This window comes from Candoia aspera, chromosome 2 (assembly GCF_035149785.1).
Source record: "Candoia aspera isolate rCanAsp1 chromosome 2, rCanAsp1.hap2, whole genome shotgun sequence".
Lineage (NCBI taxonomy): Eukaryota > Metazoa > Chordata > Lepidosauria > Squamata > Boidae > Candoia > Candoia aspera.
The window spans coordinates 64,656,196-64,670,466 of NC_086154.1; the positions used below are offsets into that span (position 1 = coordinate 64,656,196).

The 14,271-nt window shown below is 44.2% G+C and overlaps 1 protein-coding gene across 1 annotated transcript; it reads right to left on the minus strand.

Annotated features, from left to right (window-relative positions):
- Positions 1-233: 233 nt before the first annotated feature.
- On the minus strand, positions 234-1,310 carry LOC134489993 (uracil nucleotide/cysteinyl leukotriene receptor-like). The gene has a single exon (XM_063292868.1). It carries the CDS (start codon positions 1,308-1,310, stop codon positions 234-236), a length of 1,077 nt encoding a protein of 358 aa, XP_063148938.1.
- Positions 1,311-14,271: the final 12,961 nt, after the last annotated feature.

Below are 14,271 nucleotides of genomic sequence, written 5' to 3' on the forward strand. Positions count from 1 at the left end.
TATAGGTTTATCCATTCCTCTGTATCTTAACTTAGTCAAGCCCAAGATATAGGCTGGGCTAGCAATACATCCTGCCAGTCAAGGCAGGCATTAAATCAATGAACATAAGCGTTCATGAATAAAAATTGTCCTTCCCTCTTTCTCTCAATCTCTGCCAAAGAGAAGCTATAGAATAATACTCAAGGAAAGATACCACTTTCACCTAGATGCCAGAAAGAAGCCTCAGGCAAGGTTCAGTCTTTGAGAATCATGCTCCTCCCAAGGCCCTCCCCTGTTGGATTAGCAACCTCACCTGGCTCCATAAGATTTTGACTGACTGTGCCACAGCATGGTAGCTTCCGAATGGCAGGCTTCACGTTAAAATAATATACCAGAGGGTCAAGAGCACTGTTGACACTCGCAAGGGCCATAGCGGCACGCTGGGCTGAGCAAGTGAAGTGCAGTAGCCCTGGAGCTGAAAGGACTCCAATACGGCCGAGGGTGTGCAGAGCATGGATGGTATGAAATGGGAGAAAACAGAGGGTGAGCAGGCCCGTCACCATCAAGAGGGTCTGAAGGGAGTGCCTACGCAATGAAGACGCCTGTATGGTACCATGGCCCAGATTCATAATTCGGCGGGCAATCACAATGGAACAGATGATGATAGTCAGGAAGGGCAGGAAGAAGCCCAGGGCAGAGGAAGATAGCACCACGACCGCCAGACTTCCACTCCAGACTTGAGCTGGGAAATTTTCCATGCAGGCAGTGTTTCCATTGGAGAAGCGATGAGTCACAGTGCTCTTTGAGAAGAATATCAGCAACCCAATCCCTACCAAAGACCAGATAGCCATGGAGAGCAGCACCCGATACAGAGGCCATTTGAGGCGCAGGTAGAGGATGGGATGGAGGACAGCCACGTAACGCTCCAGGCAAATGCAGGCCAGGAAAAGGGTGCAGCTGAACATGTTGGCCAGGAAGAGGGCATTGGTGGCCTTGCACAGGCCTTCTCCAAAGGGCCAGTCGTTGTGCCTGGCATGATACACTGCCTGTAACGGCAGCGACAGGGCAAAGAGCAGGTCAATGATAATCAGGTTGTAGATGAAGATCATGATAGGTGGGGCCTGGTCTCGGGAGACCCAAGAGCTCCACAAGGCCACGCTGTTTGAGGCCAGGCTCAGGACACAAACCAGGCTGTAAATGATGGGTAACAGCAGGTGCTGGAACACTGCTTCAGCAACACACTGCAAAGGTGCTGAATTATTAGGGAGAGAGCTTGGCGTTGTCCTCAAAGCGAAGGACGCTCCTGGTGCATCTGTGCCATTCACCCACATCTGCAAAACAAAAATAAGATGTGCATGTTAGATTAACCCAGAGTGGACTACTTCTGGGCATCTTAAAGAACACCAGTCACAGCAGGCCTAATGTTGAAAGGAAACTCTGACCTTGGAGTACTTCGATTGCTTTGCTGGCTGCCGGCAGCTGCAAAAGCAGAAAGGTGGGTGGAGAAAGATTTGACTGTCTATGTTCTTTCTGGTTTCTTTCTAAGGGCTTACCTGCTTGCCCTGGTGCAAAGATACCTATTAACTGTTTCTGAAGGGCTTAAATGCACAGCATTTTCCTCAAACCCGTTTCCTGACCCACTGTGAAAGCAGCCTTGCTCCATTTTTCTTGCTCCACTTCAAAAGAGATATTTTTTTACTTCCATCAGCACAAGCTATGCCAAGTGGTCACTCTGTGGCCAATTGTTCTGACGTTCCTTTAGGGTTAGGGCCTGTCCTGGTTGTATTGGCCATCTGAGGCTACTGAGGACATGCCATCTCCTCTGGCTGCTGGCCACTCATTTTCCAGGCCACTTGCCTTTTAGCAGCAGGAGAGTCAGGGCTGTCCCATTGGGCCAAAAAGCCATCTCTCCCACTTCTTTCCCCAGCCCATGGGTAGCCGAAGAAGCAGGGGATAAATGAGGCAGGGGGGCAGTTCTCCCAGCAACAAAAAGACCCACTTCCACCCATGGAGTAGATGCTTCCTCTGCTTCCATTCCCAAACAAGAAAAGAAGTGGGTGAAAAAGGCTCTTCAGCCCACACTTCTTCCATAAGGCCATGGCAACTTTCCCACAGGGGTGCCAGCAGAAAAGCCGCAGCTGGAAGCCTCTCAGTGTAGCTGCAAGTAGCTTTACTATGGGGTTGCATGTGCGCGGTCACTTCAGACCCACTGACAAAGCAGCTCTTCAGCTGCCACTCCTCGGAGGAGGTGTGGTCTTTTGGTGCCAGGGGAACTGGCACCAAAAAAAACCCTGCTTCCCCTCCTCCGCCAGTATAGTTTTCTGCTGACTCTCGCACTGAATAATGGCACTTTGGTATTGCAGTGTGGTGGAGCCCTCAGCATTTTCTTCCCATTAATTTATATCAACTCTTCAGCTATTCATCCTTTCTGCCACAAGGTAGGGGCACGGCCAATAAACTGTTTCAGTTCTTGCACAGGGTATACCCAACTTGGCAACATCCAAAGTGGGGATGTCAAGTCCTAGAATTCTGAGCAAGAGCTATTCTGGACAGGGGGATTCTGAGAACTGAACTCTTCCTGTCTTGAAGATGCTCAAGTTGCTGTAGCAAATCCTCACGCTTTCCAGTCCACTCCGCACCCTTCGCGGTCTCCTTCAGTAGGCACAAAATTGCACTTTAAGCCCAGGAGGATGAGATATGCAGACTACTAGAAAAGGGCACATTTCCCCCTCCTACATGGCCCTCATTCTCCTTGATTGACATGATTCTAAGAAAACTGCATATCTCAAGAATTCAAAACAGTTGAGAGAAATATTTTATTTGGCTGGCTGTGTTATAGACTAAAGCAAACTTCAGAATCAGGAAAAACAAAAAATAAAATAAAGGCATCTGTTTCATTTGGTCCTGCTGCCAGCTTCCCTTCCCCCAAGTACCTTTGACAGCTCATTTCCTCTCTGCTTTTCACACTTCCTGCTGAAGTTTCCCATGCCCCTAACTTCTGTCATGAAAGGAAGTGCTCGCGCATACCCAGAGAAATTAGTTGGCTGAGAGAGATTACAAAATTTCTTAGTCAAAGATGAGTATCAGTCTAGCATCTTTTAATTTTTTTTCTTGCATATGCTGTATTTATTAAGCTGAACCATGCTATAATGCCATTTATAAATTAAAGGCAGAGTGTGGTCTAATTAATATAGGAATGGCTCAGAAAGAGGGAGGGGGTTGCCATATTCCTTCCCACATTGGTTGGCATATAGTTTTCTTCTTATCTGCCTCTCAAATTTCTTTAAGGATTTGTTTAAGAAGATATACAATTGTATTAAGAATGGTGTCAATTTTAGAAATTGCTCTGCTTGGATTATCTAAATTTTATAAATACATTTTTTTCAAAAATATTTAATTTTCTGGTAGCTATTTCACTTATCTCAGGGAGTCAATTACAAATTGCATTCTACTAGTAAAAAAACACAAACAATGAGAACCCTTTTTCTATTAGCTCTTTCAGTTAAAGGTTTACTTCCAATGTAGGACCCTCTTAAGTTTGTATGAATTTCTACCTTGCTATTTTTTTTATCATTCCAGTAAGAAATGTATCTAGCAGATTGGGACAACTTGACAATGGAATTAAAGGAAATACTACAGTCATTAAAACTTTATGCTACCTATTCCAGATCAAGAGCAATTCAGAAACACGTTATCAGTTGTAAATGTGTTCCTTTTTTTTTTTTGAGAACAAAAACAAATCTTGTCCAAATTTATTATAGTAAGTAATTTACGTTCACATTTCACCCCCAAGGTAGAATAGTCTGCAGCTGTTAAATGGATTAACTAAGTTGAAAGGCTTCAGCAAAGGATCGTTACCTTGTCGTGGTGCTGGAGCTTGAGCACCTCAGTGATGCCATGAGCTAAACCGTGAAGGGCCACCCAAGACGGGAAGGTCATGACAGAGAGGTCAGACTAAATGCGATCCCTGGGGAAGGTAATGGCAACCCACCCCAGTATTCTTGCCGTGAAAACTAAATGGATCAGTACAACCAGAGATATGTCGGTATACCATCGGAAGATGAGACCCCCAGGTCAGAAGATGGTCAAAATGCTACTGGGGAGGAACAGAGGATGACTTCAACTAGCCCCAGACGTGATGACGCAGCTAGCTCAAAGCTGAAAGGACGGCTAGCGGCCGACGGTGCTGGTGGTGAACAGCGAATCCGATGTTCTAAGGATCAACACATCATTGGAACCTGGAATGTAAGATCTATGAGCCAGGGCAAATTGGATGTGGTTATTGGTGAGATGTCAAGATTAAAGATAGACATTTTGGGTGTCAGTGAACTGAAATGGACTGGAATGGGCCACTTCACATCAGATGACCACCAGATCTACTACTGTGGACAAGAGGACCACAGAAGAAATGGAGTAGCCTTCATAATTAATAGTAAAGTGGCTAAAGCAGTGCTCGGATACAATCCAAAAAATGACAGAATGATCTCAATTCGAATTCAGGGCAAGCCATCTAACATCACAGTGATCCAAATATACACCCCAACCACAGATGCTGAAGAAGCTGAAGTAGAGCAGTTCTATGAGGATCTGCAGCACCTACTGGACAACGCGCCTAAAAGAGATGTTATTTTCATCACAGGAGACTGGAATGCTAAGGTGGGCAGTCAAATGACACCTGGAATTACAGGTAAGCATGGCCTGGGAGAACAAAACGAAGCAGGACATAGGCTGATAGAATTTTGTCAAGACAATTCACTCTGCATAACAAACACTCTCTTCCAGCAATCTAAGAGACGGCTTTATACACGGACTTCACCAGATGGACAACACCGAAATCAGATTGACTACATCCTTTGCAGCCAAAGGTGGCAGACATCTATACAGTCGGTAAAAACAAGACCTGGAGCTGACTGTAGTTCCGATCACAAACTTCTTATTGCACAATTTAGGATTAGACTAAAGAGATTAGGGAAGACCCACAGATCAGCTAGATATGAGCTCACTAATATTCCTAAGGAATATGCAGTGGAGGTGAAGAATAGATTTAAGGGACTGGACTTAGTAGATAGGGTCCCGGAAGAACTATGGACAGAAGTTCGCAACATTGTTCAGGAGGCGGCAACAAAATACATCCCAAAGAAAGAGAAACCCAAGAAGGCAAAATGGCTGTCAGCTGAGACACTAGAAGTAGCCCAAGAAAGAAGGAAAGCAAAAGGCAACAGTGATAGGGGGAGATGTGCCCAATTAAATGCAAAATTCCAGAGGTTAGCCAGAAGAGATAAGGAATTATTTTTAAACAAGCAATGCGTGGAAGTGGAAGAAGACAATAGAATAGGAAGGACAAGACCCTCTTCCAGAAAATTAGAACCATTGGAGGTAAATTCCAGGCCAAAATGGGTATGATCAAAAACAAAGATGGCAAGGACCTAACAGAAGAAGAAGAGATCAAGAAAAGGTGGCAAGAATATACAGAAGACCTGTATAGGAAGGATAACAATATCGGGGATAGCTTTGATGGTGTGGTCAGTGAGCTAGAGCCAGACATCCTGAAGAGTGAGGTTGAATGGGCCTTAAGAAGCATTGCTAATAACAAGGCAGCAGGAGACGACGGCATCCCAGCTGAACTGTTCAAAATCTTGCAAGATGATGCTGTCAAGGTAATGCATGCTATATGCCAGCAAATTTGGAAAACACAAGAATGGCCATCCGATTGGAAAAAATCAACTTATATCCCCATACCAAAAAGGGGGAACACTAAAGAATGTTCAAACTATCGAACAGTGGCACTCATCTCACATGCCAGTAAGGTAATGCTCAAGATCCTGCAAGGTAGACTTCAGCAATTCATGGAGCGAGAATTGCTAGATGTACAAGCTGGGTTTAGAAAAGGCAGAGGAACTAGGGACCAAATTGCCAATATCCGCTGGATAATGGAAAAAGCCAGGGAGTTTCAGAAAAACATCTATTTCTGTTTGATTGACTATTCTAAAGCCTTTGACTGTGTGGACCATAACAACTTGTGGCAAGTTCTTAGTGGTATGAGGATACCAAGTCATCATGTATGCCTCCTGAAGAATCTGTATAACGACCAAGTCGCAACAGTAAGAACAGACCACGGAACAACGGACTGGTTTAAGATTGGGAAAGGAGTACGGCAGGGCTGTATACTCTCACCCTACCTATTCAACTTGTATGCAGAACACATCATGCGACATGCTGGGCTTGAGGAATCCAAGGCTGGAGTTAAAATCGCTGGAAGAAACATTAACGATCTCAGATATGCAGATGATACCACTTTGATGGCTGAAAGCGAAGAGGAACTGAGGAGCCTTATGATGAAGGTGAAAGAAGAAAGTGCAAAAGCTGACTTGCAGCTAAACCTCAAAAAACCCAAGATTATGGCAACCAGCGTGATTGATAACTGGCAAATAGAGGGAGAAAACGTAGAGGCAGTGAAAGACTTTGTATTTCTAGGTGCAAAGATTACTGCAGATGCTGACTGCAGTCAGGAAATCAGAAGACGCTTAATCCTTGGGAGAAGAGCAATGACAAATCTCGATAAAAAAGTTAAGAGCAGAGACATCACACTGACAACAAAGGTCTGCATAGTTAAAGCAATGGTGTTCCCCGTAGTAACGTATGGCTGCGAGAGCTGGACCATAAGGAAGGCTGAGAGAAGGAAGATCGATGCTTTTGAACTGTGGTGTTGGAGGAAAATTCTGAGAGTGCCTTGGACTGCAAGAAGATCAAACCAGTCCATCCTCCAGGAAATAAAGCCAGACTGCTCACTTGAGGGAATGATATTAAAGGCAAAACTGAAGTACTTTGGCCACATAATGAGAAGACGGGGTACCCTGGAGAAGACGCTGATGCTAGGGAGAGTGGAGGGCAAAAGGAAGAGGGGCCGACCAAGGGCAAGATGGATAGATGATATTCTAGAGGTGACGGACTCGTCTCTGGGGGAGCTGGGGGTGTTGACGACCGTGGGCTGGTCCATGAAGTCACGAAGAGTTGGAAGCGACTAAACGAATAAACAACAAGTTGAAAGGCATCAAAATAATATGAAATATTAGGGAACTCCGTTCTCCTGTTTGAGATTTTAAATATAATGTGGTTTATTAGTTCTTGATTGTTCAGCCTGAAAGATGAATTTAAATGCAGAATTCTTCCAGTCTTTAAAGCTGCTTCTGGAAGGATCATGAGAATTGTCTGCAACAACAACAACAACAACAACAACAACACAGCAATAAATAGCTTTTTAAGAGCCACTAATCTACCAAACCAGTCTCATCTAGTGGTTAAGATGTTGCAGGGAAACCTGAGTTCAAATCCTACCTTAGGCATGGAATCCACTGGGTGATCTTGGGCCAGTCATTTTCTCTTGGCAAGAAGGCAATGGCAAACTACTTCAAAAATGTTGCTTAGAAAATTACATGGACTTGGCCATGTAGTTACCAGTAATCAAGACTGACTTGAAGACCACCACCCCGCACCAAAATCTACTCAACTGTGAAAAATTTAATGTAACCCATGATCTAGTCTGCTTAAGTTTAAATCTTGACATTATTAACCATTAGGCTACTCATAATGCTGCTTCTAGCAGGGGGCCATTCAGATCGTCAGAAGCTGCACGTGTTCAGAAATGCAAAAGCTCATTTCTGAGCTTATGCAACAATGAAGGAAGATCTGGGGCTTTGCAAGATTCACAGTTCCTTTGGAATGGGTGCCAGGTAAGGTGAGCAGAGTTCCCTTTTCCAGGGCTACTGTATCTGGGCTGCAGAAATCCAGATGACCACTCAAAGGCAGAAAGAATATTCTCTTTGCTGCCATCTAGTGCTGATGAGATTTTTGCAGACCAAATCTTGTAGCCTTCGCTTTGCTGTGTAAAAACATAGGATGCTGCCGTATCCTGAGTGAAAGCATTGCTCCTTCTAGCCCAATAATGCAAACTCTGACTGCCGAGGCAAGAGTTTCCTTGTTAGGAATCAGGGACTGAACCGGGGGTTTCCTGCATGCAATATATAGGCCCTGCCATTGAACTATGGCCATTCCTAGAGATATCCCCATTACTGTATTACTGTGGCATTCTTGCTGCTATCTACAGTATCCATACCTTGGGTGTCTCAGAGATCCAGAGAGATGCCTGCTCCTTTACTGGTTCAGGGGACTTGGAAGAGATGAAAATGAGTGGGAATTACTCTGAAACAACATTGTACGCACCCTATCAGTCTGTCCTGGTTTCCTGTTTTGAGGCCAGGCTGGCACAGTTTTTAAAGTACATTTGTGGTGCTCACAATTAAACGTTCACCATTGCTGAGACCTCAGTGTTACAAGAGTCACTGTAGGCAGTGGGGGTAAAATTGGAATCCATGCTTCCAATTTCTGTTCCTGTAAAACTGACATTTCTTCAAGTGTATCATATCTGCTCTTGTGATAGTTGCAGCATAATAGAAACTCATTTCTTGATTTGTATTTTCTGGCCTATTGTACTTATTTTGTCAGATTTATATCCCAATTTTCCTTTATAAGCATAAAGCAGCATACATTATATTCCCCCTCCTCATTTTTCCCACAATAACCCCGGTTGGGCTGAGCAAGAGTGACTAGCCAGTCACCCTTCTGTGGCTGAGAAGCTGAACCTCCTTAATTGTTGCATCACACATTTCTCTTTTGGTTTGGTTTTATGCTTGAAGATGTGTTAAACCCATGAAACTTTTCATATTCCTTGTTTCGTGTTCTTCCAGCAGAAAATCTTTGGAACAAACACACTGCTGCCACTTCGGAGTCCTGCTGTCTGCAAAAAGAACCCCAGGCTGGATATGGCCAATGGCTGCAAGTTGCCATCCCTGACCAGAAGAATTCCTTCTCAATATTCACAATCCAGGGCTAGAGCCTTCTCAAGAGACAGCTCTTCAGCACCTGCCTCGAGACCTACAGCCCACCCAACAGTTGTTTTTTTTACTACTGATGTATTTACGAGCAAGAAGAGAACAAGGAGAATTCTTTTTAAGGATCCAAAGCATTTTGTAGGTACTATTAGCAATCTGCATACTGTGAATGAAGGGCTGAGGCACGACTGTACCTTTTCCATGGCCCTCTACGAAGGAGAATTAAACTCAGGACCTTTGGTTCACCCTTCACCACTCCTATTCTTCGTCAGCACTGTATGCTGTAACAGCATCATCTCTGCAAATGCTGTGTATTTGCTTTCTGCAGTTTTGCTTCGGGATGTTCTCAGAGAATTTGGGCATCACAGATTTAATACTCTCCCAGCTGCCACCATATTTATATTTACTTGGGCTTTACACACACACACACACACACACAATTTGTACACTCTCTATGGAGACTATGGCCTATATCCAACACAGTTGAAATGAATAGGTTTAGATATGCCTCTTAGTTGAATTAAGATTTATAAAATGCTCTAATTACTGTGAACTGCCTATTTTTTTTCAACATATCATTTTACTTCTATTACCCAGGCCTGTATGCTGGAGTAGCAATGGGAAAAATTAAGCAAACAAGATGCAGAAGGTTTTGTGTGTGTGTGTGTGAAATTCTCCTCCTAGGAAGTCATAACGAAGAAACTCACCAGCCTTCCCTAAGGTGACATTCTCCAGAGCCAGTGTGTCTTTGTGATGGCTGAGATTTCTGGGTGTTTGAGTCCCAACACATCTACAAGGCAACAATTTGGGAAGGCTGATATGCATAGCTATGCTCTTTCATAAATTAAGCTCTTTTCATGATTAACAATGCCAGTGTGGTGTGATTTTTAAGCAGGGAGCAAGGAGGCCCAGAGTCAGATCCTCATTTAGTGAGAAGCTGTCTGTGCTACCTTGCGCCAGTCACAGTCCCTGAGTTTAAACTACCCCACAGAAGTAGAAGGGAGAATCACATATGCTATGGGAAAAGGTGCATAGGTTTCTGCAAAGTGGTGGGAGGAAGGATGATGGCAACACATGTGTGATGCTGTAACCATGGATTACACATACGTGTCAGATTAGGTGTGATTATGTCATTCTCATGCCCGGCACCATGTTGGTGTCATTGTCAGTGTGGCTTGCTGCAGAAACCACTGAAAAGGTAGACTTTAGGTGTGACAAACCAGTACTTTCTCAGAAGCAGAGTCATCAAAGGGGCTTTGTCCCAGTTAAAGAACTGCATAATATTCCCAGCCCTAAGTTGCAACTGGGAGCAAGCTAATGGCACTGCACTGGAAGCTTTGATCTTAATGCAGTCAGTACTTTCATTCAGAGCCAAATATCTCTTCCCCAAATGGAGGGGCCTTGCCTTTTGCAATCCAGCTCCCAGCCATTAATCATCTCCTTCACACTTGCCTGCACCTCTGGGAAACGGTTATCTCTAGAGAGGAACATCCTATTTGTGCCACAACGGCCCTTCTGGGAAGCTTCTGATAAAACATAAAAAATAATGCTAAGCTCATGGAAGCAAACAAAACAAAACGAAGCAGAAATGGCTAACAGATGCTTACATAGGAACTTAACTAGGAGAAGGCAGGAAGCAGTGAAGTTCCATCTCTCTCCCATTCGCTGCCTCTCCCCTCCCTATGTCTTCCTTTCCTGCAGTGCCACCTGCTGCTCTAGGTCTGTCACAGCATGAGACAAACCCACAGGGTAACCAACCACTTTGGGTTGGTGAGCCCCGCTGAAGAATTAAGAGCATGTCACAAAATGGCTCTGTGGGGGAGACCCTCTTCTATTTACAGAAGGGCCATCAGAGGGCTATTGTGCCCAACGCTGGGGTTGCTCTCTACACCCTCCTCTCCTTCCAACCTGAGACACACTTTACCAGCCTAGTCAGGGCCACAACTAGGGTCTGTGTCACCCGGGGCAAACATGGATTCCATGCCCATTTTGGTGCCCACCAGTGCTCATTTTGGCACCCCCCCAGTGCGGCACCCGGGGCACATGCCCCGCTTGCCCCCTCCCCCAGTTGCGGCCCTGAGCCTAGTTGACTTTTGTCTTGTTTTTTCTTGACAGGCAGGCTCACTTCCAAACACAACTCTGAGATGCAGCCTTCCACCATTTTTATTTCCTAGGAATGACAAGCAGGGGTCACACTTGGTTTTGTGACATGCCAGCATCCCATCTTTTTAAAAGATGGTTTTTAAAAAAACAGTGTTGCGACAAGGAGCCAAGGAAATGCCTGGGGATACAACTCTCTCAGTAATCCCAGACGCTGACTGCAACTAGGCATCTCAGGCTCAGAAGAGGTGCTGGGCAGATACTGTATGTCAAGGAAGGCTATACAATAAGCCATGTGCTACCACTTAAATTGCTCTCTGTAGTGGCCACCTGCCTCACTGGGTCTGGTGGAGTCACTCAGAGTAGATGCTCTGGAAAAGATCTTAAGGGTTATGTTGATACATCTAGGACTTTTGACTTCAAAAACTGCACTATAAATCGGACCTGAGCATGGAATAAGAGCCAGAGAAAATGAAATGACAAAGCATATATAAAACATAGTGAATTGCCCAATCTCAGTGAGTTCAACTCCCTCTTGCAGAACATCTGCTGCTTCTGGACTGCCAGGAAAAACAGCCCCATTTATAACGCATGGTAGTCTAAATCAAAGGTTGGCACAAAGCATGAGCAACTCTATCTAAGCCCTCTTCATCCAGATAACTGACATATCAGCCAAAGCTGTAAATAGTGTGGGGAGATACAACTTGGATTCACTCACTGAACAAAGCCACAGTATGACTTGTATGATTCTAGCTTACTGGGTTGTATGAATTCAGCCTTTGTGGTTTATCCACTATGGTTTATTGGAGGTATGCAAACTTATTTTGGTCTGAGGGACAGATTTTGCATAGCATGTTGAAGGTCTTTTTCAAAAGTGAGCTAGGCCAAGGCCTATTTGATGGTTTTGTGTGTGTGTGTGTGCATGTGTGTGTGTGTGTGTGTACGGAAAAGTCTCTGCAGTTTTCTTGGCAAGGTTTTTCAGAAGTAGTTTGCCCTTGCCTCCTTCCTAGGGCTGGGAGAGAGTGACTGGCCCAAGGTCACCCAGCTGGCTTCGTGCCTAAGGCGGGACTAGAACTCACTGTTTCCTGGTTTCTAGTCTGATGCCTTACCCACTGCACCAAGCTGGCTCTCCATTTGAAGGTAGGTTTTGGAAATTGAAGGGCTGCAATGCCTGCCTAAAGAATCTGCAATGCTAAAGGTATACTTGGTGATCCTTCACCCACCAAACCTAGCCAAACTGCAAAAGAAGTCTAGCTTGTTTAGCTCTACTCACTCAGGGTTTGCTTTGTGAGCTGCAAAAGATTGGTGGCAAGCAGTATGTTCCCCTTGGGTGGCACTTTTTGTGCTTTGGATTTATGATATGGCAGGTTGTGTAAATGCAGTTTATTGGAGAATATTTATTCAATAAATTGTGGTTAAACCAAACGTGATTTAAGATGATGCATAGGCCCAGCCACAACCCCAGCCATTTGAGCTTCTAATAAAAGTGTTTCACCAGGAAGCAGCAGCAGACTTTGAAGCTTTCTGGGCCTTTTGGAGATGACCTAGAGCTACACAGCAAGGTCACTGGGCCCCCCTTCATTAGATGTATTCAAGACAAGGTTATGAGTCCATGATATTCAGCAATAACTATTGGGAGCTAAATCCTACTAATTTTTTTCTCAATAAACAGAAAGGGACCAGCATCTAGACAGATGTTCCAATCCCCATAAGGAAATTCTGTTGCCATGTCAGTTTTCCATTCTCCATTGTTTACAGGCCCCTGTGTTTAGAGGAGGGAGAGAACCTGTGATTATCCTAATATTCTGCACACAGAAACATTCAGAGGCAGATAGCACCCATTTTAAATTTTTATTGCCCAGAAGCCCATATGACTTTTTGACCTTTGTCTTTTTTCACTGATAACTTCTAGCAGAGGGGGGACTGGATTTTTTTTATCAGAAATCTATGAATGCTTCTCTGCAAGAAAATGTGATCTTTGCTATCTCAAAAGGCCCTTTTCCCCCCTATAATCTAAATAATTAAAGGCCATACTTCAGTTTGCCCATTATCACACAATGTAGCTGGGCAGGTGATAGGTCATCTTCTGGATAGGCATTTCTGGATGATCTGAATTGATTTCAATTAACGTTGGGCTCAGTTTTAGGACCAAAACTGTTTTTTGTTATCCTGGCCAAAATATTTCACTCCAGAACCAGGAGTTTCCTGGGCCTTTCAGTAACTTTTGTGACAACTTTACAACATTGTGCAGATTAGAGACTTAGCAGATCATTATACCACATGTTTATCTTATCTTGCAAAAATATATCAAATACTGGTGCTGAGCTACAGTGTTATCACTGTACAATAGCATCTCCCCACCGTATGTCCTGGTTGCAACTACTACTCCAGAATCCCAAGCTACTCTGACAAGGTATTTTGGGACTTGTACTCCCAAAATGTTGGAGATGGAATTATCCTATGGTTCAGTCATGTTTTACCTGTTGCCTAAGTCTACATTAGGGCTGTGGAACCTGTGGCCTTCTTTCAGCATCCCTCACAATTGGCTGGTACTGATAGGAGTGTCACAGGTTTCTACCCTTGCTCTGCATGGAACTGTAGCTTAGCAGTGTGGTATTGCTAGAATACTAATTTCTTCCCATCAGGCGTGTGGAGGAGAATTCACTAATCAGAGTTCAAAGACAGTTCTGGCAGATGAAGGTTAATAAATACGCAGGCTAGGCTTTTCCACCAGGTGTCCTTCAGGTGGAAGGAAGTGTCATTCCAGTACACCTTGTAAGCACCCAATTGGGAGATACTTTCCTAATCCAATTTACTAAGAAGCAATTCATCTCTAGCCAAATAATAATTGGCTTAACAGATACAAACATAATTTGATAATGCTTGCAGGACATCTTCTCTAAGACTTCCAAGCTGCTTTGCATGCTGATTTATCTGTAGGAGTTCCTGCACCACAGCCTGAGTATGGGGGGAAAGAGAGGAAGCTGGGGAGAACTGTGTCGTCCTCCTTTCTCTTCCCTTTCTGTTGTGTATCACTGGGCCTTTCACAATCACTGGCAATTGGAACTGGTCTACACTGCCCTGACTTTGCTATCTTTGAAGGAAGCTCTGAAAACGTGGCTTTTCCATCAGGCCCTGAGGCAGAGCAATTTGTGAACCCATATTAGATATGTCATATTTTAACCATGTTTCTAACTTCCCTGATGTGTGCTGTTCCTTACTGGCATTGGCTTCTTTTGTTGGTTTGTTTCTTTAATTTTATGAGGTGATTTCAAATTCTCATATGTTGCTTTAGGCTACTTTT

Coding starts and splice junctions, on each gene's coding strand:
- LOC134489993 (XM_063292868.1), bottom strand. CDS start 1,310: ATGTGGGTGAATGGCACAGATGCACCAGGAGCGTCCTTCGCTTTGAGG.